We start from the raw sequence: 26,465 nt of genomic DNA, 5'->3' as shown, positions 1-26,465 counted from the left end.
GGGAAACTCAGCCAACCTCACCCAAGGAGGCGTGTCCCTGCAGTGAAGTCTGAGGGGAAAGGAAGCATTTTCCTGCACACAGCGCTATTCCACTCTGACCTTCTGGGGTGTCCCTTTCTTCTCAAATTTCCACCTTGTGAAGTTTTCTAGTCACCAGCCATGTTTCCATGCACCTAACAGTGGTTCATTCCAGGGCCACAACCCTTCCTCACTGAGCCAGCCAGCACAACAAGTTTGGCTTGTGAAGGACAATGCTTCCCTGCCATAGGTCTTAAGTTCAGATATTGAGTTTCTGGCATTGTACCTGTAGAAGCTGGATAGATGCTGCTCCTGGAATGACCAGAGTGCCTGGGATAGCAACTGGGTTCCACACACTCTGAAAATCCTCATTTCTGCCTCGGAGGACACAAGAGACACTTTGCCTCAAAAGCTTTGAGGGGATGCGTGAAAGGGACAAAGACACCAAAAGTGACAGGGAAAGGATGCCAGAGTGCAGGAGTCTGGCGGCTGGGAGGCCTTCATGGCTAATGGGGGAGCTGTGTAAGAACAGGCAGCCTGGGAGGCAGTTTGCTTCTCATTTATGCAATAATCTGTATCCTAAAGCAGCCAGTGGTGGAGGCTACAAGGGCAGACTCCAGTCTGACTGGTCAGTGTCTACTATACACAGCCTTTGTATTGCAGCCTTGACACGGGCCACTCTTCAGTGGGATCTGCCTACTGCTTCCTCTTCAGAGAAGCCTAAGGCCCTTCTATTTTGCCAAGGGAAAGAGAAACCTTTAGGTCCTGGTTCCTTCCTGTGTATCTATGGAAGGCCTTTATCGCTGGACTAGCCAATTACAATAATCAATACTTTTGCAGAACTGAAAAGTCCTACCTATCAGAGAATTATGGAGAGGCTGGGACTTCAGGATTGCCTAACTTTAGCTTCTACACGAAAGCGGAGCTGCTTGTGCCTTAAACCTCCATACACTGGAACTCAAGACAGTTACCACTGCTGGGCACTTCAGTACCAGAATTCAGTGCTCCTGCTCACTGCTGCTGTGGCCAGAGACAGCTCAGTTTTTGGATCACCAAGATGGTGAGTTTCCCTTCCTGCTTCCCTACCTTGGAGAGGCAGCGTTACAACTGCCAAACCTGCTTTGAAAACTCCCATCCTGTCTCCCCACTTAACACTTCTGGCCAATAAAGGAGCTTTGGAGAGAGATGGCTGCTATTGGCTACTAGCGCTGGAGACTTACCAGCCAATGCAGAGAACTTTACTAGATAGAGCAGGGGCTCTCAACCTCTCTCTTTTTAAGGCCCCACCAACAGGCTACAAAGACTCCACGGCCCACCTGTGCCACAACAAATGTTTTTCAGCATATGAAATCCAGGGCCAGTGTTAGGGGGTAACAAGCAGAGCAATTGCCTGGGGCCCCATGCCACAGGGGGCCTCCATGAAGCTACATTGCTCAGGCTTTGGCTTCAGGCCTGGGTGGTGGGGCTCAGGGCCCCAGCCTTCTGCCCCATACGGTGGGACTTCAGCTTTCCGCCGTAGGCCCCAGCGAGTCTAATGCTGGCCCTGCTTGGCAGACCATCTGAAACCTGCTTGTGGCCCCCCAGAGGGCCCTAGACCCCTGGTTGAGAACTGCTGAGCTAGAGGATTTTCCAGAGCAGTAGCTCCTTGCCAAGGGTCACATCTACAACACAGCTACGGACAGATGGGATTAAAGGGGACAGTGAAGTGCTCATCCTTGGCTTGTTCTGAAGGGTAAGCAGGTAGCAGCTCAGTCACAGGAACTGTCAGGAGAAGTGTCTGAAGTTTGAGTCACATGCACAAGTCACGCAAAGCAAGAGACAGGGATAGGGAGCAGAGTGTGCGCACACAGCAAAAGCAGATTATCTACCTTCCCAATTCACTGGGGTCAGCAGAAAACAAGAGAAAATGTAACAAATGGTTAGTGGGAGGCCAGAGCTGCTCAGTGCTGTCGGCAGCCCCCGCCTGAGTTAGCACTCTAATCCCAAGCAGGGAAGCTGGAGAGAGCACAAGCCTCTCTCTACAGCATGAGAGCAAGGGAACTGACTGAGCACCTGGCACCAAGAACTAAGCCCACAAGGGTGGGTGGGGGAGGAGCCTTCAGCTCCAGCATCACCTGCTCTTTGCTCAACACTGCCCAGAGACAGGTTTACCACCAAGTGATTAACAGGAAGTTGTCATCTAACTGGCCATTCTAAGCAGGGCTCAAAGGTCAGTGATCTGGCCTCAACATTAGTCATGGAACAGGAGATTAGCCTGTGCTCCCTCCTTCATGCTACATGAGGATATAGTGCTAGTGATCATGTAGCATTGGCCAGAACAGGCTGCTTGAACAATTAAGTACTCTGGAAGAAGAACAGGAGGACTTGTGGCACCTTAGAGACTAACCAATTTATTTGAGCATAAGCTTTCGTGAGCTACAGCTCACTTCATCGGAGGCATACTGTGGAAAGTGTAGAAGATCTTTTTATACACAGAAAGCATGAAAAAATACCTCCTCCCACCCCACTCTCCTGCTGGTAATAGCTTATCTAAAGTGATCACTCTCCGTACAACGTGCATGTATGTACCCACCCGCATGGCCCCACAGTATGCCAACATTTTTACGGCTGACTTAGAACAACGCTTCCTCAGCTCTCGTCCCCTAACGCCCCTACTCTACTTGCGCTATATTGATGACATCTTCATCATCTGGACCCATGGAAAAGAAGCCCTTGAGGAATTCCACTATGATTTCAACAATTTCCATCCCACCATCAACCTCAGCGTGGTCCAGTCCACACAAGAGATCCACTTCCTGGACACTACAGTGCTAATAAACGATGGTCACATAACCACCACCCTATACCGAAAACCTACTGACCGCTATTCCTACCTACATGCCTCCAGCTTTCAGCCTGACCACACCACACGATCCATTGTCTACAGCCAAGCTCTGCGATTCAACCGCATTTGCTCCAACCCCTCAGACAGAGACAAATACCTACAAGATCTCTATCAAGCATTCTTACAACTACAGTACCCACCTGCGGAAGTGAAGAAACAGATTGATAGAGCCAGAAGAGTTCCCAGAAGTCACCTACTACAGGACAGGCCTAACAAAGAAAATAACACAACGCCACTAGCCGTCACCTTCAGACCCCAACTAAAACCCCTCCAACGCATTATTAAGGATCTACAACCTATCCTGAAGGACGACCCAACACTCTCACAGATCTTGGGAGACAGGCCAATCCTTGCCTACAGACAGCCTCCCAACCTGAAGCAAATACTCACCAGCGACCACACACCACACAACAGAACCACTAACCCAGGAACCTATCCTTGCAACAAAGCCCGTTGCCGACTGTGCCCACATATGTATTCAGGGGACACCATCACAGGGCCTAATAACATCAGCCACACTATCAGAGGCTCGTTCACCTGCACATCCACCAATGTGATATATGCCATCATGTGCCAGCAATGCCCCTCTGCCATGTACATTGGTCAAACTGGACAGTCTCTATGTAAAAGAATAAATGGATGCAAATCAGACGTCAAGAATTGTAACATTCATAAACCAGTCGGAGAACTCTTCAATCTCTCTGGTCACGCGATTACAGACATGAAAGTCGCGATATTACAACAAAAAAAACTTCAAATCCAGACTCCAGCGAGAAACTGTTGAATTGGAATTCATTTGCAAATTGGATACAATTAACTTAGGCTTGAATAGAGACTGGGAGTGGCTAAGTCATTCTGCAAGGTAACCTATTTCCCCTTGTTTTTTCCTACCACCCCCCCCCCCCCCCCCAAGACGTTCTGGTTAAACCCTGGATTTGTGCTGGAAATGGCCCACCCTGATTATCATACACATTGTAAGGAGAGTGATCACTTTAGATAAGCTATTACCAGCAGGAGAGTGGGGTGGGAGGAGGTATTTTTTCTGTGTGTGTGTGTGTGTGTGTGTGTGTGTGTGTGTGTGTGTGTATAAAAAGATCTTCTACACTTTCCACAGTATGCATCCGATGAAGTGAGCTGTAGCTCACGAAAGCTCATGCTCAAATAAATTGGTTAGTCTCTAAGGTGCCACAAGTTCTCCTTTTCTTTTTGCAAATACAGACTAACACAGCTGTTACTCTGAAACCTGTACTCTGGAAGGAAGCAGCTCCCCAGGGGATCCCTGCAGGCAACAACTGTAGGGAGGAAGTGGAGGAATCAAAGCCTCCCACAGACCTCCGACTCCACAGTGGCATGTCGGAGCGAAAAGCCACTAGAGTAGTTGGTTCCCTCTGCAGCCAAGTAGGACACAGCCATGACTGGACCTACAGGATCCCAGCTACTCTCATTCTGATCTCATGGTCTTGTGTAGACTAATGGCACCAAAGCTTCTGTGCAACTAGCACCAGGTTGTCTCCTTGTTCACATCAGCCCTGGTTCCTGGAACCAGATTATTCTCAAGCCAGCAAAATTATCTATGCTGATGCGTTCAGGCCAGCTTTCCCCTTTTAACCTTCAGAGCAAAAAGCGTCAATACAATATATTCAAAGACATCTAATGATCCAGTTCTCAAGGAGATGAGGACGATCTCACATCACCTCTGTCTACCAGATCAAAAACTGCTAAGTCCCTGGCTAAGGAATCCTGCCCTAACATTCTTACCTTTTCCCTGTTTCATCCGCAGTCCCTTTGCCCTGTTTCTCAATGACGATCTTGTCATTCATGCCAAACTTGCACTCTGGCATTCCACTCAGATAGCTCTTCATCACCACCCTGCCAGAGACGTGGGCACTGAGAACCTGACCTGGGTGGAGAAGAACACACACTGAAGCAGCACCAGGCGGTTAGGTTGCTACCTACAGAGTCTCCACTCCTGCCCCCTGGGGAGATTGCCGATTCCAGGCCTATCCACTGTGACAAAAGCCTGCTTCTCTTCCACGTACCCTGTGGTGACATTAACAGATTCACACTCTCCAGCACATCCAGGAAAAGCTCATTCCGACGGTACTTGATCCCTTCACGTCTCCAGCCAATCTGACCAGTCACCTGACTGGTAATCTGCGATTGTTCTTCTTTAGTCTGAATAAGAGGGAAGATGATAATTCTTTGGAAACCCAACATTAAGCATTAATAGTAGTTTACAGCTGAATATATAGCAAGTTGCTTGCAGTGCAAGACACAATCGGCCATGAGACTACATCTGTTGCCTTGATCTAGGGTGCCATCATGATACCCCATTGGGTATCAATAGCCAAGTTAGTGTGCAGTGTCCATATGAAGAGTTCCCTTGTTCTGGGAAGGGACTGATTATTCTCACTCATCTGGCTCTAGTCTCTGCCATCATAAGGAAGCAAGGATAGGTCTCTTTCCATTAGGTCAGGTAGCGCATAGTTAGACCAAGGGTTAATTACAGGGAAATTAGACCTAGACTGCAGTTCAGGCTTTACCAAGCCATGATGGCTGACAGCAAACCCTGGGCTAGCCAAGAATAATGCCACCAGACAAATGTAACAAGACATGAGTTTGACAAGCTTTGTACTGTATTTTACTCAGGCCAGGATCAGACCAGTTTCCAATGACTGGCAAGAGACACCCAAATATATTCAAGTTGGGGACAGCCATTCCATGTCAAGTTACACATACATCGGGTCAGTATAACAAATGCTGCTCTGGGATCTAATCCCACTAACTCATCTGCACTACTAACATCATTATGCATTTGCTGGGCCGTACAGCAGGTTCGCCTACCTGGTGCTATAGGCAGGTCCAGTCAGACGCAGAGCGAGAGGAAGCAGATGTATAGCAGCAAGTGTTGTGCACACAGAGTTAACAGGCAAGCAGGTCAGTAGCAGGAAAGGGAAGGAAGAGGAAAGAGGCAGGTTAGGTTCAGAGCTACCTCAGGAGGGGAACACAGTAGGTTAGTTTGTCACTGTCTGGGCAACTAATAAGCACAAACAAGTTGAAGGCTTTCCTGTAAGCTCAGGCTATGGAGCACTCCAGCACTGAAGGAGCTACTTCCAGACATGACCCGTCAAGGCACCACTGAACAGGGACAAGGCAGGAGCCTGAAATCTGCTCAGCAGTGCAGGCAGAGTGGAGAACACTCACTTGGGTGAGCACCAGGCCTTGCACAGCAAGACACACCCTTGCACTGGGTCTAGACTCTGCACTCCCCTCAGTCTAAGTCATTGGCACTTGCCATGCCCCAGCACAGCCGCAAAGGGGATTTTAGAGTGAAGCAGGAGGGTACTCTGTAAGACAGTCTCATAGCAGTGGATGCAGACATTAGGTTTCATTTTCACCATTAGGCCCCATTTTAATCCTTACAGGAAAATGGCTATGTTTTGGGCAACATCAGCCTTTTGTCTCACATCCCTATGGCGGTAGCCACAAGGGGGTAGTGTGTGAACTCAGTATTGTAAACCAAACACATGAACAGCAGGGAATTTGGTTCTATGCCAGGCTCCTCGTTAACGAGGTTACAAATATCTCCAGTTTTGTGCTCATGCTGCCATTAGACTATTGCCTTCCTTAAACAAGATACTAGCTCAGGATCTGCAGGACACTGTCCATACAGCACTTTGCCGAATACCCTGCAGGGTACCCCACGGTCGCTCACCCACCCCACTGACCACCTCCTTATATGTGTATCCTTCAATCCTTTGAATATTTTTGCCAAACTATTGCTTCAATTTTAGGCCTAGTGGTAGGAATGGGGAGGCTTGAGCAGACATGAATCCCGGGGCTCCAGTTTCTGCCACACAGACAGCCAGTGGAACATTTACTGGTTATCAGATGCAAGTCATGGTTGATTGGGTAGTCAGAGCCACTTTGCAGAATGCTGTCACACATGGGAAAGCCAGTGGGGCGTATGGCTCTAGCTCAGCCCACTGCTCAACTGGATGAATGTTGCTTTGCGGCGAGTTCCTGCTCAAGCCACTCTGTTGGGCTGTTTTTGTCCAGCAGCCAGATGGGGCAAGTCTAACCACTTCTACTGAATGGAGCTGGAGAGGTGGTCGACCTCAACTGTTCAAGGGTATTTGGCTCTGCTGAGGCAGCCCCACAGCTACTGTATTCACTAAATCCTTGGAATATTATGGTGTTGCAGGATTCTGTTTTGAACACACAGCTACTGAGACAGGCCCAGCATGTCATCTCCTGGGGGACGCATGTGGAGTGCTAATCAGCACGCGCCCTGGAATGCAGAGAGACTTCCAATTCAGAGTGGGGATTACCAGACATTTTGTAGCTATAGAATTCCTATAGCTGCAGAAAGTCCAGAACTTTGCTAATAAGTGAGAAGTAAGGGAGATGCTGATGGATTGGAATTGCAGTAGAAAGTTCAAATAGGGCACACTTTTTGGAATGTGGTGTGTGATTTTTTCCTAGAATTAGTTCCTATTTATAATAGGGGGTGTAGAGATGGCAAACTGGCCTCCCTTTTTCTGCCCAGAAGCAGGGCCATTATGTAAAGATTTCAAAAGCTGAGCGTTTAGTTTTTCATGAAAGGGAGGATGAGCCAAGCTACAGAGCAAGCTTCTTCCAAGGGAGATCGATGCAATCTGTACCCTGTTCTAGTGCCGGGTATCCCTAGAAGACAGACTACCCCTTATGTGGGTACACAATATTGACCGGAAGGGACACACTAATGTCTGTCATGAGCTTCAGAGAGACATGACACCCTTTCCAGCACCCTCTGGGAACTGCTTTGAGAAGCTATAAAGCAATAGCTGGTCAGAACCACCATTTCCAGGATACATTTGTGTCCAGTTGTTACCAGCCCTTCCAAGAAGGCAATGTGCATTTTGGACAGTACAAGACCTTCCTATGGATGTGGTAAGGGGTCAATGTGTCAAAGGCAGGGCCATTTCTAGGCATAGGCAGAATACACAGCTGTGTAGGGCACCATGAAATTTGGGGCACCAAATTGCCCCAAAATTCATGATGTCTGAGGCAGCACCAGCTCCGGTGGCCAGCCCTATCCCCCGGCCAGCCCCAGGCGGGCTGTGCCCACTGCAAGGGGAAAGGACATTCCTAGCGGGGTGTGGGACCTGGGACAACTCCCTCCGCCCTGCCTTTTTCCCTCTGCCCACCCCTATTCCACCTCTTCCCCCAGTGACCCCACACTCACCAGCAGTGACGGGAAGCAGAGCAACCCAGCCCCAGCCCACTCCGCCACCTCCCAGTCACTGCAGTGGGTGGTCCTTCCCCCGCCCCTGAGCAACAAGGCTGGGGAGAAGCAGAGTGGGCTGGGGCCAGATCACTCCACTTCCTGCCACTGGTGAGTGCTGGGAGGGGGGGGGGAGGAGGAGGAGGGGAAGCAGGGGGGATGACACCCAAGCCTCCTCCCCCAAAGCAGCCTCCCACAGCTCCTGCCTCCCCAGCCCCGCAGGCCTTGAGCGCAGCCGAGATCCTCTGTGGGGCTGGTGGGGGAAGAAGAGGAGGTGCTCAGGCCGCATAGGGCACCCTGGTCAAAGGAAGCAGAGTTCAAACCTATTTGGAAAGTGTCATAAGTCAGACTATTTGGAACTGAAGGATGCTTTGTGTAGAGTAGCCTTTTACATACTACAGCTGGATTGAGGCCTAAAAATGTCTGTGTCACAAACAGGGCAGGCAAGCCACCTAGCGTTGCCCCATGTACGTGCTTTTGCAGGTTTAGTCTCAACGGTTACAAGCAGTTAAAGTCCTTGGACACAGAAGTCTGGATTCCAAGCAAAATTTGCGTTCTTCGATAGAGATGCAGAGTGCACGATGAAGTCCTGGAAATATGGTAGGACTCTCAAGCAGAACAATCTGAGGGCCTTGTAGGTACAAGGCCAGCTGCAGACCAAATCTGCTCTTGTTTTTAATAGGTGGGTGAAGCCCATTGACAGAATCCCAGCATGCAAAGCAGAATTATTTGGTTCAAGATGGACCATTGCTAGGACCTGTAGTCTAAAACTACTCTTACAGGGATAACAGCACATCTGGCTCTTTGGCCAGCTGTGGAATGAGCTATGTATGATGGTGATGGAGCCTGAGCTGTATGTGGCAGCTTATTGCCTACCAGCATGAAGATTTGCTAAAAACAGAATGAAGAGCAGTGTTTAAAAAAAAAAAATATCAAGGAAGGAAGTGACGGAGATGGTTAGTTTTAAGTCTTCCTAGGCACTGGAGCTGACTCAGCCAGATTGGGCACTGACTGCCTGGCATGTCAGATTGCAGCAGGCTGGAGTGATCAGGAGGGAGTGAGGAAGCCTGGAAGAGCAGCCTTTCCAGAGACTTCACATCTGGCCTGACACTTCCTGCTGGAGTACAAGTCAGCAGTTTGTGCAAGACGGAATGTGAGTGGGGCTCTGGGCTGGCCAAGGGCGAGGCCACTGCTGGGATTTCTGGTTTAAAAAAAGCAGTTACTGGGAAAGTTAGTGCAGATGAAGGTAGTTGGACTGCAGCCCTGGATAAACTCAGATTAACAAGATTCAGACTGCTCACTAATGCAGGTTTAGGACTTGAGTCCCTTCCCTTCTTCCAACTCTGCCTATGCAGAGCAGGTGAGGAGAAGTGATATTCTCCACTCTGAATTGCATGGCTTTTGCCAAAACTGGATGGAGTGTATAGTTGGCCTGCTATGGGCATGGCCATTCGGAACCGAAGCTGAATGACTGCTGTGCCTCCAGCAATTCCACAGGGTCCAACGTGAACTGCAACTGCAGAATTCTCACCCCACTTGGCCCTTCTGCCTCATGGCCAACTCCTACTCCATAGCAGGTGGATTTCATGACCATCTCTGTGGAGTTGAGTGCATCAGTAAGATCTCACAAGCAATGCCTTCCCAATGAGTTCAAACAAGCCCAATTCTTAGTTCTACTTCAGGCTGTACAGTCCAAAAAGCACTGAACGGCAAGGGAATACACCCTCCTTCATGGGGATTAAGCTTCCCTCCTTTAACACCCAGCCCTCCTTTTCAGGCACATGGAGGATCTTCTATCAAGTGTTCACACTTTTTCTTTCCTATCTAGATTTAAGCTCTTTGGGGCAGACACTGCCTGGTGTCTGTACACTACCTAGCACGCTTCATTTGGGACTTTTTAGGTGCTACCATTGTACAAAAGCTAAACAAAGCAGCATCTAAATCTGTGAGGGCAAGGCCATGTAACTAAGAATAAGGGAGATTAACAGCAAGACTCATCAGGTTGCAAAAAAGGTCACCCAGGTGAAGGTGAGAGCCCCATGGCTTGAGACACTGAGAACTGGAGAGTAGATTGGAGCAGGAGTCGGAGCCATCCTGCTCTAGCAGAGGGATATGAACAAGTTCTCTCCCTAATTGGGCTATGACTAGGACTTACTAGGACTTAGGATGTTTATCTCCACCTGTCAGCCTCATTGTCAGTCAGTTCAATGAAATCAAACTATTGAACATTTGCAAGTAAAGGAGTGATAAGAGCTGCCCCAGCTCAGTCCCCACCCTTGTGGGAGAGAAACAAGGAGATGGAGCAAGTACATCGTAAGCACAGAGTGAAACACTGCTCAGGTTCTCCGCTATGCTCAATCTATCCAGCTTCCTATACCATGACCAGCTCAGATCCCATGGTCAAAGTTTGTGTACTTTAGATAGATCCCTCCCCCAAGAGGCTGAGACCCCTACACTTCCTTGAACAGATTTTTATACCAAGATAGAACAGGGACAGGACAGTGCTACTATATCCCAAATCCCTTTCATTACCTGGCTCTTGATGCCTTGTTGAGTGATGAAGGTTTTCAGAGCCCCTGTCTCAGAGTTCTGAGGATAGCCAAAGTCCAGGATTTCTACAGAAGGGTAAAGAATAATCAGCTCAAAGAACTCACAAGACAAGAGAGCTGCAGGGTGTAAGTCACTTCCAACGCAAGCAGTCCCCACGGGTAAACATTCCTAGAGGGAGAAAGGACTGGGGCATGGATGCCCACCCCGCTCCACAGAGCCTGGAGCCTCTGAAGCAGGGCAGACACGACCAGCCCAAGACTTGCATCAGAATGCTCCTCTGCAGCAGACACAGCCCTGCTGGACTAACGGCAGCGACTGTCTGGGGGAAATTGAATTTTCAAGCCAGTTTGGGGGCAAGGGAGGGTTTGTCCATCTGGAAGTGAGGAGCTCACTAGGTCTCACGGCGCTGTACTTCAGGGTCTAAATACTAGCAAGACAAGACAGACATCCAGGGGACACTGAAGAGGGTCTATCCAGAGACATCCAAGGGACAGTGAAGAGGGTCTATCCAACAGCAGAATAATCTATCTTTGCAGCATTTTCTTTAGGTTTTGATTTTCGCATGAAGATGTAATAAAAATCAAAACCTAAAAAAATAACAGCAGAGTAGTGACACCGCAGGGTGAGCCAGCAGGGGAGAGAAACAGCTGTTAGCTACAGAGAAAGAAGTGCACTTTGCCCCTCCAGGGGAGAGCGGGCCACCTACACAAAATCCAGCGGGGATGGCAAACCTGTAATGTGAATATAGCATGACACTGCACATGCAGGAACTGTTACCACTCTGCTAGGAGAGAGCAGGCTTTGAGCACCAAAGGCAGAGCCTGCCATGTAAGAGAAATGAATAAATTACAGCTCTGCAGCTTCTCCTCCACCCCCATCAAGAGGAACCTGTAGAGAGTTTATCAAGCACTAACTGTGACCTTTGGACAGGCTCTGAATCCTAGTACACCCACACTTGTTTTATTCTTTTGATTTCAAGTCTGGAGGAAGATGGAGCTCAGTTTTAGGAAACAGCTGACACTGGCTATCTAGAGTCATGGCATTAGAAATAATTTTATTTGTATTGGCATTAGGCAAGATGAGGACCCAGAATCAGCCCAAGTGCAGACCTTTAGCCTCCACAGACCCAAGCAGTTTTGTATTTTTTTTAAAAATACACTGAGCATCAAAAAAGTTTCAGTGAGCATCCAGATAGAAGAGACTACAATAATATGCCATTGGAAGCAGCTCTGAACTGCACTCTCACCTCAGTGGGAAGAGAGGGCTGAGGTGTTAGCTCCCCAGACTTGCTCGAACACCAAGTAAGGAACAGGGCACATGGCATGGACAGGAATAGCACATGGCATGGATGCCAGCTTGATTAGATTCAATGATGGTTGCTGAAGCAGTGATTTGCTTCACTTTCTCAACATGTTTATGCCATCCTCATCACCACCATAGCACAGGTAATCTCACTACTGAAGTGAGAAGCAGCTAACAAGCTTAAGCGTTTGAGAATGGGGAAGCTCCATCATCCTACACTTGATAACACCGGAAGGCAGAATGCAGGGGAACTTTAAAGCAGAGCTAGAAGCTATATGGCCCTGCCCCATACAAACTACACGAAGCTACTCAGAGCCAACGCTGGGATGGGGGTAAGCTATGGCTGACTGGATCCTGGCAACTAACTGGTAACTCACCATCTAGCAGCTCATAGATCAGCACAAAATTGTTCTTGATGTTTTCCTCGCTGATCTTCCCGAAATAGGCAGTCATCACGTCGCACATCTTGTAGAGGAATTCAAAGACCATGGCAGCATTGACATTCTGCTTGGTGACTGCAGCCAGCCAGATGTTGGAACGCTTGACATGGAAGAAACTGGTGCGGGCAATGTTGGTGACAGGCGAACGCACCTGCTGCCGTGCGTGGATGACATTGACACGGAAGGCATCCACTGCATTCCGCCTAGAGGGTTGTCACAAGAGGCGGAAAAACAGAATTAAACTCCACATGCACTCTGCAGATTGGTCAGAAACTGTAGCCAAGCTGCTTAAGGACTACATTTGTTAAGCTACAGCTACATTTGCCTGGCCCTTATCAGGAAGGGTGTTTGGGACATTATAGCTAATGGGGTCTAACAGAGTTCAGGAACAGAGTTAACATGTTAAATCCTGCAATATACTATGTGAGGGGGATGAGGAAAGAGAACCTACTGCACCTCTAAGAAGCTTTGGACTACAGCTCAACACCAATTCTTATCTGCCTCCAGATGGAAGTTTCTCAACTGGCCTAATAAGAGGCTTCCTCTCAATTCACCTTGCTAGTGCTCCCTCATTGGCTAGCACTGTCAGAGGCCAAAAGGCATAGCAGGCTGTGGCCTAGGTAGAGAGAAACCCAATTCTGACTAAATATACAGCCTGTTACTTCCTATTCTCCACTCCTTAAAGCTTCACAGCAGCCTGGCTTCTACACCTGCTGCCCCCCACAACTTGCTTGATGTTTAGGTTGATTGCAACCCCTTCTGCATGAAAGGAACTGCTGTCATATCACATGCCATTGTGAAAATCCATCAAATCCTACTAGATTCACTTGCCTGATATACGGAGGCAGGCCGTGTCAGGAATGGGATTGTTCCCAGATGTGCTTAATCTCTGAACACAGCAAGCATAAATGAGGAAGCTCAAACCAGTAAGTGAAATGTAGAATTTAGAGCATATTTTACTTGTTTCCAGTCTACACTGCTAGTCCTTATACTTCAACTATAGAACAGCAGAGTGGTTTGACTGATAGTTTTTAGAATTCCAGTGGTGCAACAAGCTAATGGAAATGCACTAGTGTAGTTGCGTAGTGCAGGCAGGTACTGTGCAAGCTTCCCTATGTAGCTCTGCCTTAATCTCAACATGATGCACTACCATTCTGGTCCTTTGTCTTAAAACCCACTACACAGTTGACAATTTATGTGCACTAGACCAAGTCCTTACTGTACAAATGCCTTTACTTTTGAGAGATGTGGAATTTAAACCTAGAACAAACTCCAGAGGCTAGCTCTTCAACCTTCTGCATTATGTAGCAGGAAGGTTTTGGCATCCTGGCCACTGCATAGTTACCAGACTGTACTCCCATAATTAAGCTGAAAGTCCATTAAGACTAGGAATCCAGGGAGTCAGGAGGCTTTTTACACTCTTTTCTTGATGCAAGCCTGAGAACTAGTGTCTGTACACCAAGGAATGAGCTAGGAGCCATACAATAGTCCTTCAATACCTCTGCTCTGGGACTGACCCTATGATATAGAACAGGGTTTCTCAAACTGGTTTGTAGACCCCGGGGGTCCATGAAGGTACTCCAGGGGGTCCACAAGTCATGTCCAGAGCCACTGGCCCCGCTGATCAACTCCTCCCCCTCCTTCCAAGTTCAACAGCATGCAGGAGGCGCTGGGAGGAAGGAGAAGGAAAGAGGTGGGAAAGAGGGGTGGAGTGAAGCAGGAGGCTTGGGGGTCCAGGAAAAATTTTAAATCAAAGTGTGGGTCCTCAGATTGGTAAAGTTTGAGAACTGCTGATCTAGAAGATAAACGCTATTTCTAATAGGCTGTTAGGTATTGAACTGCCTACTGCAATTCTGATGCCTTTGCATTTTGGTAGTCAAGATACTGGGTATAGTTAATATTAGTGAGTTGGATAGTAAATACTCATCCTCAAAATGGGTTAAGTTCCAGCCCCTTCAATCTTTGTCACTTACACTTGATAACATACATTGTTACTACCCAAGAACCTTGAAGAAAACTAGTTTAGTTTCTGTCTTCAAGAGGGAGACAAGTTAATAAAAATTACCTCTCATCCCGAAGAGTTTAAGTTCCTCAGTAATACTTAAGTGTTACCCAATAAACCCTGCAATGAATGATAATGCTCCAGGACTGAGCTAAATCTTCCCCCCACTAACACTAATACTAGCCCCAAGAGTCATGGACTGGCCAAGAGAGAGGAAGCCTCAAATGAATGAAACTTTTAGCACATCAATTCCCCACTTTGTTGGGCCAGTCATGGCCTGCCACGCGTCTCTTACCTATTGCTACAGCAGCCAATGAGATGGGATGGACAGAAATGGCGCCAGCGAAGGAAGGAGGAGTGACAGCAACAAGAGAAAGGGTTAGAAACACACACAAGGCACAATGAATCCAAAGAGATAAGGAGAGACCAAATAGCACCCCCTCCCCATTTCCAGGCACAAGAGGCGAAGGAGGTACTTCATGGAAAGTCAGAAGCTGTGACAGCAGTGAAGCAATTGCAGACAGAAACTTAACATGCAGTGGTCACTCAGCAGCCGTCTGTGCCAACAGATTTCTGTGCTGTTTAGTTGCAGCTCTAATTGGGCGTTTAGTCAAGAGCCATACCCAAGTTGCTATCAGTATTACCCAATTTGCACTCTTATGTGCAGTTTATTACAAATAAAATAGCAGACACCAAGAATGAAGAAGCCTCAAAGTGTGAGGCTGCATCTAATGGAGAAGCCTGCTTAGAGTTTAGATTTCTCCTACCAGCAGACATCAGGCATGATATTACTGATCGGACTGAGGCACCATTCTCTCCTAAAAGGCTGTTTTGACTGAAGCATCTGAGGCTTGGTCCAACCGTAGGGAATTATAGAAAGGCAGGCACAATCAGAGCACGAAGGAGAGATGGCACTTCCAGAAGATTCAGATGCTGCACTTTACCATCATCATCTTGGCACAACTAAGACCGAGTGTGTGATAATCAAAGCACAAGATCAATATTAAGAGAGTCTGGTTTGAAATCAAATGCTCAAGAATTAGAGGATACATGCAATTTGTCATTTAATGGCACATTCCTACCAGGTGGCTATATGGAGATCTGCATGTTTAAATGCAGATAGGATTACTTCAGGAGTTAACCATACAAATAAAAACTGCACTTGAAGGTTACAGTGAACCCTTCCATGTAATCTCGAATTAAATGCACTGTGCTTTTGTTTCAATATGGAGTTTAAGAAAGGTAACAAGACCATTTATGCATGCATCTAGTTAAATGGCACTGGCAGATGCTCTACATGCATTTATTTCAAGCCATTCTTTTAGAGAGAAGTTGCAAGCAAACAAATCTCAAGTTTGAGTGCTATACAGAAGTGCCAGGAAATTCAAAGCAATGGTTACTTAACTGCTACTCTGCTCACTGGACACCAAGTTACCATATGCAGTTTAAGATTTTACATATGCACAAGGGGAAAGAGTTCTAGCTACTGTAGACCCATGGCTTTGAGTTTCTCCCCCAGTGTGTAGGTTTCAAGTTTCCACAGAGTTTGGCAGGAGTGAAGGGGCCAAACAAGAGCCAAGGAGTCAGAAGCCTTAATTTCTCAGAGTTCACATAAAGCATAAGCAGCAGCGCAAGTCTTCCCAATCCCACCCCCATCCAGTCTCACTCCTCTCCCTCCAAACGGGCATCCGGTCAGTGGGTCTCAACTCTGGCACCGAAAGACGAAATTCAGGTCATGAGCTACCAACCAACAAGGGCATCAGCAGTGATTGTTTGTGGCATGCATACCTCCCCTCTGTGCATGACATTCATGTTGACTTTTGCATTTACATCACTGTTCAGCTAAGATAGTTTGGAAACAAGAGCCCACAGGCTCCAGGAGTCACAATACAGCCATTTAGGATACTGAGTTGATCCAGCAATGTTTTAGCAACAAGCCTGGAGCATTTCATACCCAGATTCCACTTAGGACACTGGACAACAGTATTTTTTATTTCCTTTTGAATACTTAGAAGCTGGATAGTATTCCATTCTCTTTGGACTCTAATGATGTGCTAAAGGGCAGAGACGGGCCAGCAACAGCTTGAAGCAGACATGGCTTTGCTATTTCCTGGTTTGGACATTAGCATCAAGCTCTCCTTGCTCACTACACTTGCTCAGTACAGCAGAAAACCCTAATTTAATTGCTCACTTCCATCACAAGTTTTTAGCATGCACAGGACACTCCCTACCAAGTTACAGCTATTTATAAAAACAGCATGTGTGGGCCATTAGCCAACTCTGTACCAGGTTCCACCACACTGACAGAAGAAACCCCCAATAATTCTTTGGGCACTTTAAGAGCCAGGTGAAGTTCCTGCCGGAAGATTAATTGATCTTTACCAGTTTTAGAGGCTACAAGAGAAGTGAAAGTGAAGCAGTTTTGCAGAGCTGCAAATTGTGAGAAACGCTTCACTCCAGAAAGCTTCTTTCACCAAAGTTTATGCTCTGTCCTTGGAAAGGGGTGCTGAAGGCATAAGTACCCACTTCACTCAGCCACATTAGGAGTTTGAGCATATGTACAGGCCCAGGCCAGGCCAACCCACTTTATAATCTCCTCACCAACCATGTATCCTCACCAAGCAGCTGTAGTAATTTTAGAGACCTACTTTTATAGTTCCTTCCAGACAAGTCATTTAACATGGGCCTCAATTCCCTTATTTCTAAGAGGAGGAAAGTTACTGAAAGCAAAATCCAGATACAGTATTCTGATCTCCACAGCCATGCAGAGGTAGGAGTTCCCCTTCAGTAAAATGAGGTTAAATGGGCCCAGGCTGGCTAGTCAATTTGCTTAGCAAGGCATAGGTCATGTTTCTCAACCCAGGGGTCATGATGAATGCGTCAAAGGGACAAGCAGAGAGCTGCAGAGTGAGCCCACCCTGTGCTTATCCTTCAGTGGCAGCTCTGGTCCCACAGAGCTGGCTGGGCTCCACTCCTTGTTCCAGGAGTTGCAACCGGGTGCATGGGGTGCTGTTCAGGTTTGGCCCAGCTCCTCCATGAGAGCTAAGAGCCAAATATGACTAAGTGGTTCTCCAACCCCAAGTACCAGATCACAACGCCACTCACAAGTTTAGCCCAGCCAGTGCAGGGTACCAGGCAAACCTGAGCAGTGCTGCAACCCCAGAGATCACAACGCCCAGAGTGGGGACAGGAGCTACTGGAGCTGCTGTTACAATGCTAAATAAATACACTGTGTGTACTTATTAATATATATCATGGGTAACATTTAAGCCAGTTTTTTGGGTTTTTTTTGCACACTAAAGCCATTTACTAGGTCATGACAGGCCATCAAGGTTTACAAATGGGTCCTGAGCCCAAAGAAGGTGCAAACTGCTGAATGAAGTACAGGACTGAGAGCAAAGGCCAAGGCTCCAGTACTGCTACCTTCTGTTCTGCCAGGAGCTTTTTCCAGTCACAAGGGTGACTTTCCATGCAAAAAAGGTCAGATGCCTCACTGCACGTTAGGCTCTGAAATACGGACATGCTGGCGGTGCAAAACAAGGGGAATTGCAAATTATTTGGCCCAGCTACAGCCTTTTGCTGGCCAGTGTTTCAATGGATGCTATTCAGATAAAGCATCCTTAAGTGGTGCCATTTTGAGAGGCATTAGAATCAACTTTTAGCTCTACAAGGTTGCAGAATTCATACCCTTAACTGAATTCTTGTGAGACTTTACATGTTGATATTTGCATACTTGTTTCTCCATTACACATTCTGCATTAGTGTAGGCGTGCGTGTCAATACCCAGCAGATCACACAAGGTTCAGAGGGCTGTACGCATCCGATGAAGTGAGCTGTAGCTCATGAAAGCTTATGCTCAAATAAACTGGTTAGTCTCTAAGGTGCCACAAGTCCTCCTTTTCTTTTTGATTTGATTATGTGATTCCAATCTGTTGATACTGGACATTAGCTAGAATCCACTAGAGGCAAGAATTTCACTATACAAAAAGGGCCTTGCATAACTTTTTTTTTTTAAAAGGAAAAAGCTGCACTTGAGAGTTGGACTGCTAACTTCACTGGGATGCTTCTGTCTGGTTTCCATCTTAGGAGGCACTAGCATACACATTATTCCTGTTAAGCACGGCTAGATCTTTGGATTCTTGACTTGATAAATACAGAGGTCAGTGACCCATCATCAGGGATTGGAAGGGACCTCAGGAGGTCGTCTAGTCCCACGCCCTGCTCAAAAGCAGGACCAAACCCCAATTTTTGCCCCAGATCCCTAAATGGCCCCCTCAGGGATTGAACTCACAACCCTGGGTTTAGCAGGCCAATGCTCAAACCACTGAGCTATTCCTCCTGCAGGTAAAGTAAGTTTTAAATCTATTCTGGCTACCATAAAGACAATGGCAGCTGAATTTAGGCAGCCCCTAGTGGATATCAGAGGCTTGATCCAAGCAGTAAGAATGAATTGCATGCTGGGCTCTGTAGACCAGTGGTTCTCAATCTTACCCGACTTATGTACCCCTTTCAGGAGTCTGATTTGTCTCGAGTGCCCCAGGTTTCACCTCACTTAGACTATTTGCTTACAAAATCAGACAAAAATATAAAAAGTGTCACAGCACACTTACTGAAAAATTGCTTACTTTCTCATTTTGTCTGCATGAAATTTTTGTTTGTACTGACTTCACTAATGCTTTTTATGCAGCCTGTTGTAAAACTAGGTAAATATCTAGATGAGTTGATGTACTCCTGGAAGACCTCTGCGTACCCCCAGGGGTATGCGTATCCCTGGTTGAGAACCACGGCTGTAGACTACCTCTTTTATACAAGTCAGATGTAACCTTCAGCTCCTGGAACCTAGGCAAACTTTGCCCAATGGCTTTGTGGGCAATGCGGCCATATCCAAGTATGGAAACATACCCTCTTTCTCCCCATGCTCATGGGGAAGACTAGCATGTGTCCCCTAGGCCTGGTATGTGGTATACACTCAAATGCCATTTTACCACTCCTGCTTTAACTGCAAATCTACCAGCTTCACTGTAAGTTAGGAAGCATCTCCTTACAGAGGTTTTTAGCTGAGAAGCCCAGCCTAACTAGCAGGGCACTTTTTACCATCACCTGAAGGACACCAATATTCAGAAACAGATCTAGAGTACGTCAAAAAATCCTGCTAGTTAAGTTAACGTAGTTATGAACTAGTCTCACATGCATACACAGCTAATGCAGAGGAAGCAGCTATGGAATGTTGTCTGCACAGTGAGTGGGACTAGGGTGCAGAAGCTTTAAGTTGGAGTCAAGTTACTTACCCGATGTCATCACGGTAGACTCGAGAGATTAGAACCTCTCCTTTGTGATTATAAATGAACAAGCCTCCGATCATGATGGAACCTTAGTCTTCTCTTTCCATATTGCATAAGACCTGAGAAGACAGAGGGAGCATTAGGCTTTTTGTATGGCAATAAGTGGTGTAATTGTACAGCATTAGACTTTTCACAGCACTAAATTCTATCAGCTAGGAGATTAGCACAAATGACCCATGTATGTAGAGTCAGAATCACTGTAAAAGGTGAGAATGAGAGTTCTGACAGGTTTGTATTAAGGTTCTAAATCCCTACATGAGGTTATAGGCTTGAATACACTATCACCTTCAAGATTCTACCAATTAGAGCCAGGTGGAAACTTTACACAAGCACTGATGTGGCTTCTCAACTTGTCAGTTTACCAGGCTATAAGCGAAGCCCCAATTATTCAGGAAAGCGAACACTGATCTGTCACCCTGAAACCACAAGCTTTGTGGCTCAGTCACTCTGGACCTGTGCGTATGCCCTTGCTGGCAGTGCCACGGCAATAAGCAATCTTGAACTGCTGTTCTACAAAGTTCAAAAGGGCATTGGGACAGGATTCTTACATCCTGAGATCTAAAAAGTTTGAGGTGGTTAAAAAAATGTGTTTTATCTGGGAACTTCCAGACTACTTTACTTACTCATGATTTTTACCCCAAGCAGAACTTCTCCCTGACCCCCAGTGCAGTGATAGCCAACTATAGAGTTTATTCATTCTGAAGTTTACTTATGGGTGCACATTTTGTAACTTGAGTAAGCTAAGCCTAAGAGATGAACTTCCTAGTTAAGGTATTAATGGCACAGAATGACCTGTACGGTTCACATCAGCAGCAAGGAGCTTTATGATACTACTTGGTATTGCATGAAATTTTGGTGAAGCTCTGAGGATTTTGCCTCTTACAATCATATTATGCTTGAAGCTCCAGATGTAGTAACTGCATAAACTGTGGGTATTCAAGCTAAATAGCTTGAGTTGACAATTTAAGCTGTTCTTTTTAAATAAGAAAGTGTTGCCCAAGGGTTTCAAAGGAACCTCAGAAGTGTGACCACCAAGTGTAAGGCAGCAGTATCTGTCCATTTGCAGAAACAGCCACAGCCTGAAACAATAACTCAGACCTGATCTACACTTAAATTAGAACACTCTAGAGAGGTCATTCAGGGCTGTGAAACATTGTTCCCTGAGTGCTGTAATTAGGTCAACCTAACTGTAGGTGTGGCTAGGTCAATAGAAGACTTCTGTAGACCTAGCTACCACCTCACAAATGGATTAACTATATCAATGGAAAAATCCCTTCCATTGATGTACGAAGCGTCTACACTACAGCGGCTGCAGCAGGGTAGCAGTGCTGAGATAGTGTAGTGTAGACATGTGTAGGCCTGAGAAGGATATATTGCAGCATTTGTCTCAACTAGGTGTTTACCCTTAAGTGTAATGAAAGAATATTTATTCTGAAGTCTGATGAAACCTTGACCAACACTGGCTAATTTACTGCTGATCAATTTAGCCAGAGCAAGCTAGTTATAAGGCATAGCAAGGTAGCAAATTGCTAACCATGGTTGCTGGAATGAAGAGGAGTGCCACACCCCCTCCTTTTCACTCAAATTTAGAGTGATTTCTGCACCTTCTTAAAGGGAGAGTTAGAAATTCCCTCCCCCCCACCTCAACTTAGTAATTCATAGATTCCGAGTCCAGAAGGGACCACTGTGATCATCTGGTTTGACTTCCTGTGTAAACAGGCCATAAAATTTCCCACCCAAAAGCATCTCTTAAAAAAATAAAAATAAAATAAAATAAAATCCAGTCTTGTTTTAAAAATTGCATTGATGGAGAATCCAACACGATCCTTGTAAGTTGTTCCAGTGATTAATTACTCTGACTGTTAAAAATTTATACCTTGGAGTCTAAATTTGCCTAGCATTGATTTCCAGCCAGTGGATCGTGTTGTATCTTTCCCTGCTATGCTGAAAATATTTGTTCCCCATGTAAGTACTTGACTGATCAAAGTCACCCCTTAACCTTCTTTGTTAAGATAAATAGATTCAAGGAGCTCAATCACTATAAATCATGTTTTCTAATCCTTGAATTATTCTCATGGTTCTTCGCGGACACCTCTCCAATTTATCAACATCCTTCTTGCATTGTTGACACCAGAATTGAATATTAGACACAATATTCCAGCAGCTGTCACACCAGTACCAAATACTTAGGTAAAAATCTACTCCTACTTGATTCCCATTTATGCAGGGGAGGATTGCATGAGCCCTTTTGTAGCTCGTGGTTAGCTGTTCATCCACCACAGCCAAGTTTTCTCCCCCACAGTCACTGTTTGCCAGGATAGAGTCCCCATCCTGTAAGTATGGCCTACATTCTTTATTCCTAAAGATTTATGTTTAGCCTGTTAAAATACATTGTTTGCATACTGCTTACAAAGTGATCCAGATCACTGTGTATTACTGTATCATTCTGTCACCTTTATCAGTGATATTTGTGTGTTTTCTTCCAGGTCATTGGTAAAAACATTAAATAGTACAAGACCAAAACCCGATCCCTAAAGGGCCCACCCCAATAAAAATACAAACCAACCACCTACTTGATGATTCCCTCTTCACAGTTATATTTTGAGCTCTATGATCCAGCTTTTATGACATTTAATCTGTCATGTTAATTTTATATTCTAGGGTGGTTGTTTTTTTAAAATCAAAATGTGTGGTACCAAGTTAAAGCACCTTATAGAATTCTAAGTATTACATCACACTATTAGTTTTATAAGAAAAGATGAAGTTATTTCAGCAAGATATGTTTTCTATACATCTATACTGATTGGCTTTAATTCTTGAACTAAGATCAACAGCCTCCTAGATGCCACAAACAAAACCCAGCTCCTATACCATCAAAGGTGCCAAGAGTCCCAACTTCCGGAACTGCCAGAGGCTGTATGCCCACTGTGACTGTTTTGGGATACAGTTACATGTCAAATCAATGTTACAATGTACTACTGATTTTTTTATTTTTTATTTTTAAAAGTTTAAGTCAGCACAGGAATTTAGCTTAATAGCAGTTACACTAAGGGTATGTGTTCACTACCAACGTTAAAGCGCTGCCGTAGCTGTGTAGTCGCGGCTCCAGCACTGGGAGAGAGCTCCCCAGCAGTGTAAAAAGGGGAGTAGCTCCCAGAGCTGGTTCACTGTCTACACTGGCACTTTACAGCGCTGTAACTTTCTCGCTCAGGGATGTGAAAAACATCCCTGAGCGCTGCAAAGTGCCAGTGTAGACAAGCCCTTAGACACCTCCCAGTAGAGATACTCATATCCCTCCACTTCAGCAGAATTCAGGGCCCATGCCTGCCTGAAGCTACAGGCAAGTGCTGAGCCCAATATAATATCTAGTATTTCTAGAGAGGAAAAGTATTTCATTGTATTCATGGAGTCTCAAAGCAATTATTTTATTAGAGTTTGTTCATCTTGACTCAGATCTCTCTCATTTCAGGCAGAGTCCACAGATAAGGAAAATGTGACTCTGAATTGACTTGTAATGGTTTACTGCAGAAAAGCCCACTGCCACACAGCAGTATAAGTACTGCATTACACTGTGCTGTTTTATAAGGAATGGTCTGTTTTCCTATGTCTGGACAAAACCTAAAGTGCATTCTGAGCGTTATAATAGTATGTTGACTAAGTACACTGAATAGGTACAGAAATCCAATGACCCATACCTATGGCTCTTCAATCACATTAGTAAACCAATTCACAACCTAATGAAGTGTCCGAAAATGCAAAGACAACATTACTAAAGCTTCATAAGAAACACCATTGATCTAACCCAGTATGCCCAATCTAGTCCAGTATCCTGTCTTCCAACAGTGGTCAATGCCAGACACTTCAAAGAGAAGGAACAGAGCAGGGCAATTATCCAGTGATCCATCCCCAGCCATCCAGTCCCAACATCTGGCAGTAAGAGGCTCAGGGACACCCAGAACATGAGGTTACATCCTGACCATTTTGACTAATAGGTCCATCAATGGCTATCCTTCATGAACTTTAGTTCTTTTCTGAACCCCGTTACAGTTTTGGCTTTCACAGCATCCCCCCGCAATGAATTCCACAGGTTGACTTTGCATTGTGTGAAGTACTTCCTTTTATTTGTATTAAACCTGCTGTCTATCAATTTAATTTGTTCTTGTGTTACATGAAAGGATAAATAATCCTCTTATTCACTTTCTCCACACCATTCATTATTTTAGAGATCTTTATCATGTCCCTCCCCATAGTCATCTCTTTTCCAAGTTGAACAGCCCCAGTCTTTTTAACATATCATATGGAAGCTGTTCCATATCCCTAATCATTTTTGTTGCTCTTCTCTGTACCTTTTCCAATTCTAATATATTTTTTGAGACGGTCAACCAAGACTGCACACAGTATTTGAGATGTGGGTGTACCACAGATTTATAATGTGGCATTATGATATTTACGGTCTTTTTATATATCCCTTTCCGAATGGTTCCTAACAGTTAGCTTTTTTGACAGCTGCTGTAGATTGAGTGGATGTTTTCAGAGAACTATCTGCAATGAGTCCAAGATCTCAATCTTCAGTGGTAACAGCTAATTTAGACCCCCATCATTTTGTAAGGATAGTTGGGACTATTTTTTCCCATGTGCATTAATTTGCTATTTTATTGCCCAGTAACCCAGTTTTGTGAGATCCCTTTGTAACTCTTCGCACTCTGCTTTGGACTTAATACTAAATCACTCAGAATAGTTATCTGCAAATTTTGCCACTTCATTGTTTACCTCTTTTTCCAGATCATTTATAAACATGTTGAATAGCACTAGTCCCAGTACAGATCCCTAGGGGTCTCAGCTATTTACCTCTCTCCATTGTGAAAACCGACCATTTATTCCTACTCTTTGCTTCTAGACTTTTAACGAGTTACTGATCTACGAGAAGACCTTCCCTCTTATTCCATGACTGCTCCAAGTCATGGCATCTTGGATACCACTAAGCCAAGACTGGATTAACACTAGGTCTATACAGATACTATACCACCAAAACGTATATTGAAGAGGAATGCAACTTTTTATACGGCCAAAAACCTCTGTGTAGAGGCAATTATACTGGAGTAAGAGTGTTTGCTGGCCTAGCTTATTTGCTCAGAAACAGGTATAAAGATGATATACTGGCAAAAGCACTTTTGCTGCTATAAACTGCATCTATGGGTAAACTCTTTCTAGTATCGGCTAGACTTAAGACTACCACTGGAAACCCAGATGCTAATTACAAATGTCATCAGCTTTTACCCACTACATTGATCTCTAACAAAAAGAGCTACTCTACAGCACCTCACAAGAAACTACATGCTTCTCCATCACCACACACCAGAAACAATGCAATCTAAGATCCCAGACAGATTTGATGCCATCAGGAAAACTAGAAGTGGTGTAGAACTGCGCTTCTGTATTGTAAGTGCCTACAAAGCCAAACTTACATACTGCAGAGTTTTACCACCTACACTAATGACACAATAAGTTAAAAAGATGTCTAGCTGCAAGCCATGGCCTTCTTCATCCTTTTCAAAGCCTCCACTTTGCACTCAAAGTACAATAGTGCAGAGAATGGAAGTTCAGCAAGGAGAGAGTTACGTAACTTTGATGACCCTAGATTCTACTCTGCACTTGTTCATGACACTTCAAGTTTCCAAACTATTTGTTCTCTGAGAAAAGTGATCAAAGGTTTTTCCCTCCACAGAACAGCCAAGATCAGCTATTTGCCAGTGAATCCTCATGTGTGCTTACTGGCCTCACAGCCACTAAGAGGTTGCCAGACTGAAGACAGCTTTTATCTATGACAGACAGCTGCTTTAATACAGATCCAGTTTCTGCAATGCAATTGTTTGCCCTCTTCACTCAATTAGCTCCTTCAAGTCATAGTATCTATTCTAACAGCTGCTCTTGGGGCTTAGTCCAGAGAGTCGTACAGCAAAGATGATAGCAGACAGGACCCTCACAAGCAGTCACAAGAATGTCAATATGCAAGTATTTCACAGCTCTACACTTGGTTAACCAATGGCCACATGCTGTTCTTCCCACCCATCCCAAATAAGAAAAGGATAGCAAGAAGCAACAAATGGAAGGAGATACTGAACTATATGTACGTGGTGTTCCTAGAACACACCAAGAAAAGAAGCTGAACTATTTTGTCCCCTGCTTACCTCAAGGGGATCAGGAACAGAGGGGTCTAGAGATGACAAGTACAACTGGAAGCATGACAAGACTTCCACGGAGAGAGATTTTAAAAAATAAATAAATAAATAAATAAATAAAAATCAAGCCAAAAGTGGAAGAACATATAAGATAGCAAATGGTACTGAGTCATGTATTATCTATGCTCAAAGTAATATTCAAATTCAAAAAGCCAACACATTTTAAAAAAGAGGAAACATTTACTCAATGCAGTTTTAGCCTAGGGAACTAACTGCTACACGGTCGCAAGCAGGAGAAAAGTTGGGCAGATTTCTAGAAAGATTAGGTATTCTTATGGGGTAAAAGACATTATGACTTGGAATAAAATGTAAAACATCATGCTCAAAGGCATTCGCTATTAAGACATTTTCCCTGTGGACATACTATTCTTATATACTTTTCTACTTGAGTTAGTTACATATCCTGAAGCATCAAGTGACAG

General features: G+C 45.3%; 1 protein-coding gene across 5 annotated transcripts in view; it reads right to left on the bottom strand.

Moving 5' to 3' along the window:
- The window catches only part of AP2M1 (adaptor related protein complex 2 subunit mu 1), a 42,670-nt gene that overhangs the window by 4,145 nt on the left and 12,060 nt on the right, over positions 1–26,465 (bottom strand). For all 5 annotated transcript variants that reach the window (XM_073359184.1, XM_073359185.1, XM_073359187.1 and 2 more), the window contains 5 exons: positions 19,751–19,863; positions 12,398–12,663; positions 10,701–10,783; positions 4,942–5,077; positions 4,661–4,802 (listed from right to left, as the gene is read on the bottom strand). In XM_073359184.1, coding sequence (XP_073215285.1) covers positions 4,661–4,802; positions 4,942–5,077; positions 10,701–10,783; positions 12,398–12,663; positions 19,751–19,824 — 701 coding nt within the window. In that variant the 5' untranslated portion in view covers positions 19,825–19,863. The remainder of the gene's footprint in view (positions 1–4,660; positions 4,803–4,941; positions 5,078–10,700; positions 10,784–12,397; positions 12,664–19,750; positions 19,864–26,465) is intronic.

The sequence above is a fragment of the Lepidochelys kempii genome, chromosome 9, assembly GCF_965140265.1.
Source record: "Lepidochelys kempii isolate rLepKem1 chromosome 9, rLepKem1.hap2, whole genome shotgun sequence".
NCBI lineage: Eukaryota > Metazoa > Chordata > Testudines > Cheloniidae > Lepidochelys > Lepidochelys kempii.
The sequence above is the reverse complement of the archived record's forward strand: the minus strand, read 5'-3'. Positions and strand labels throughout refer to the sequence as shown.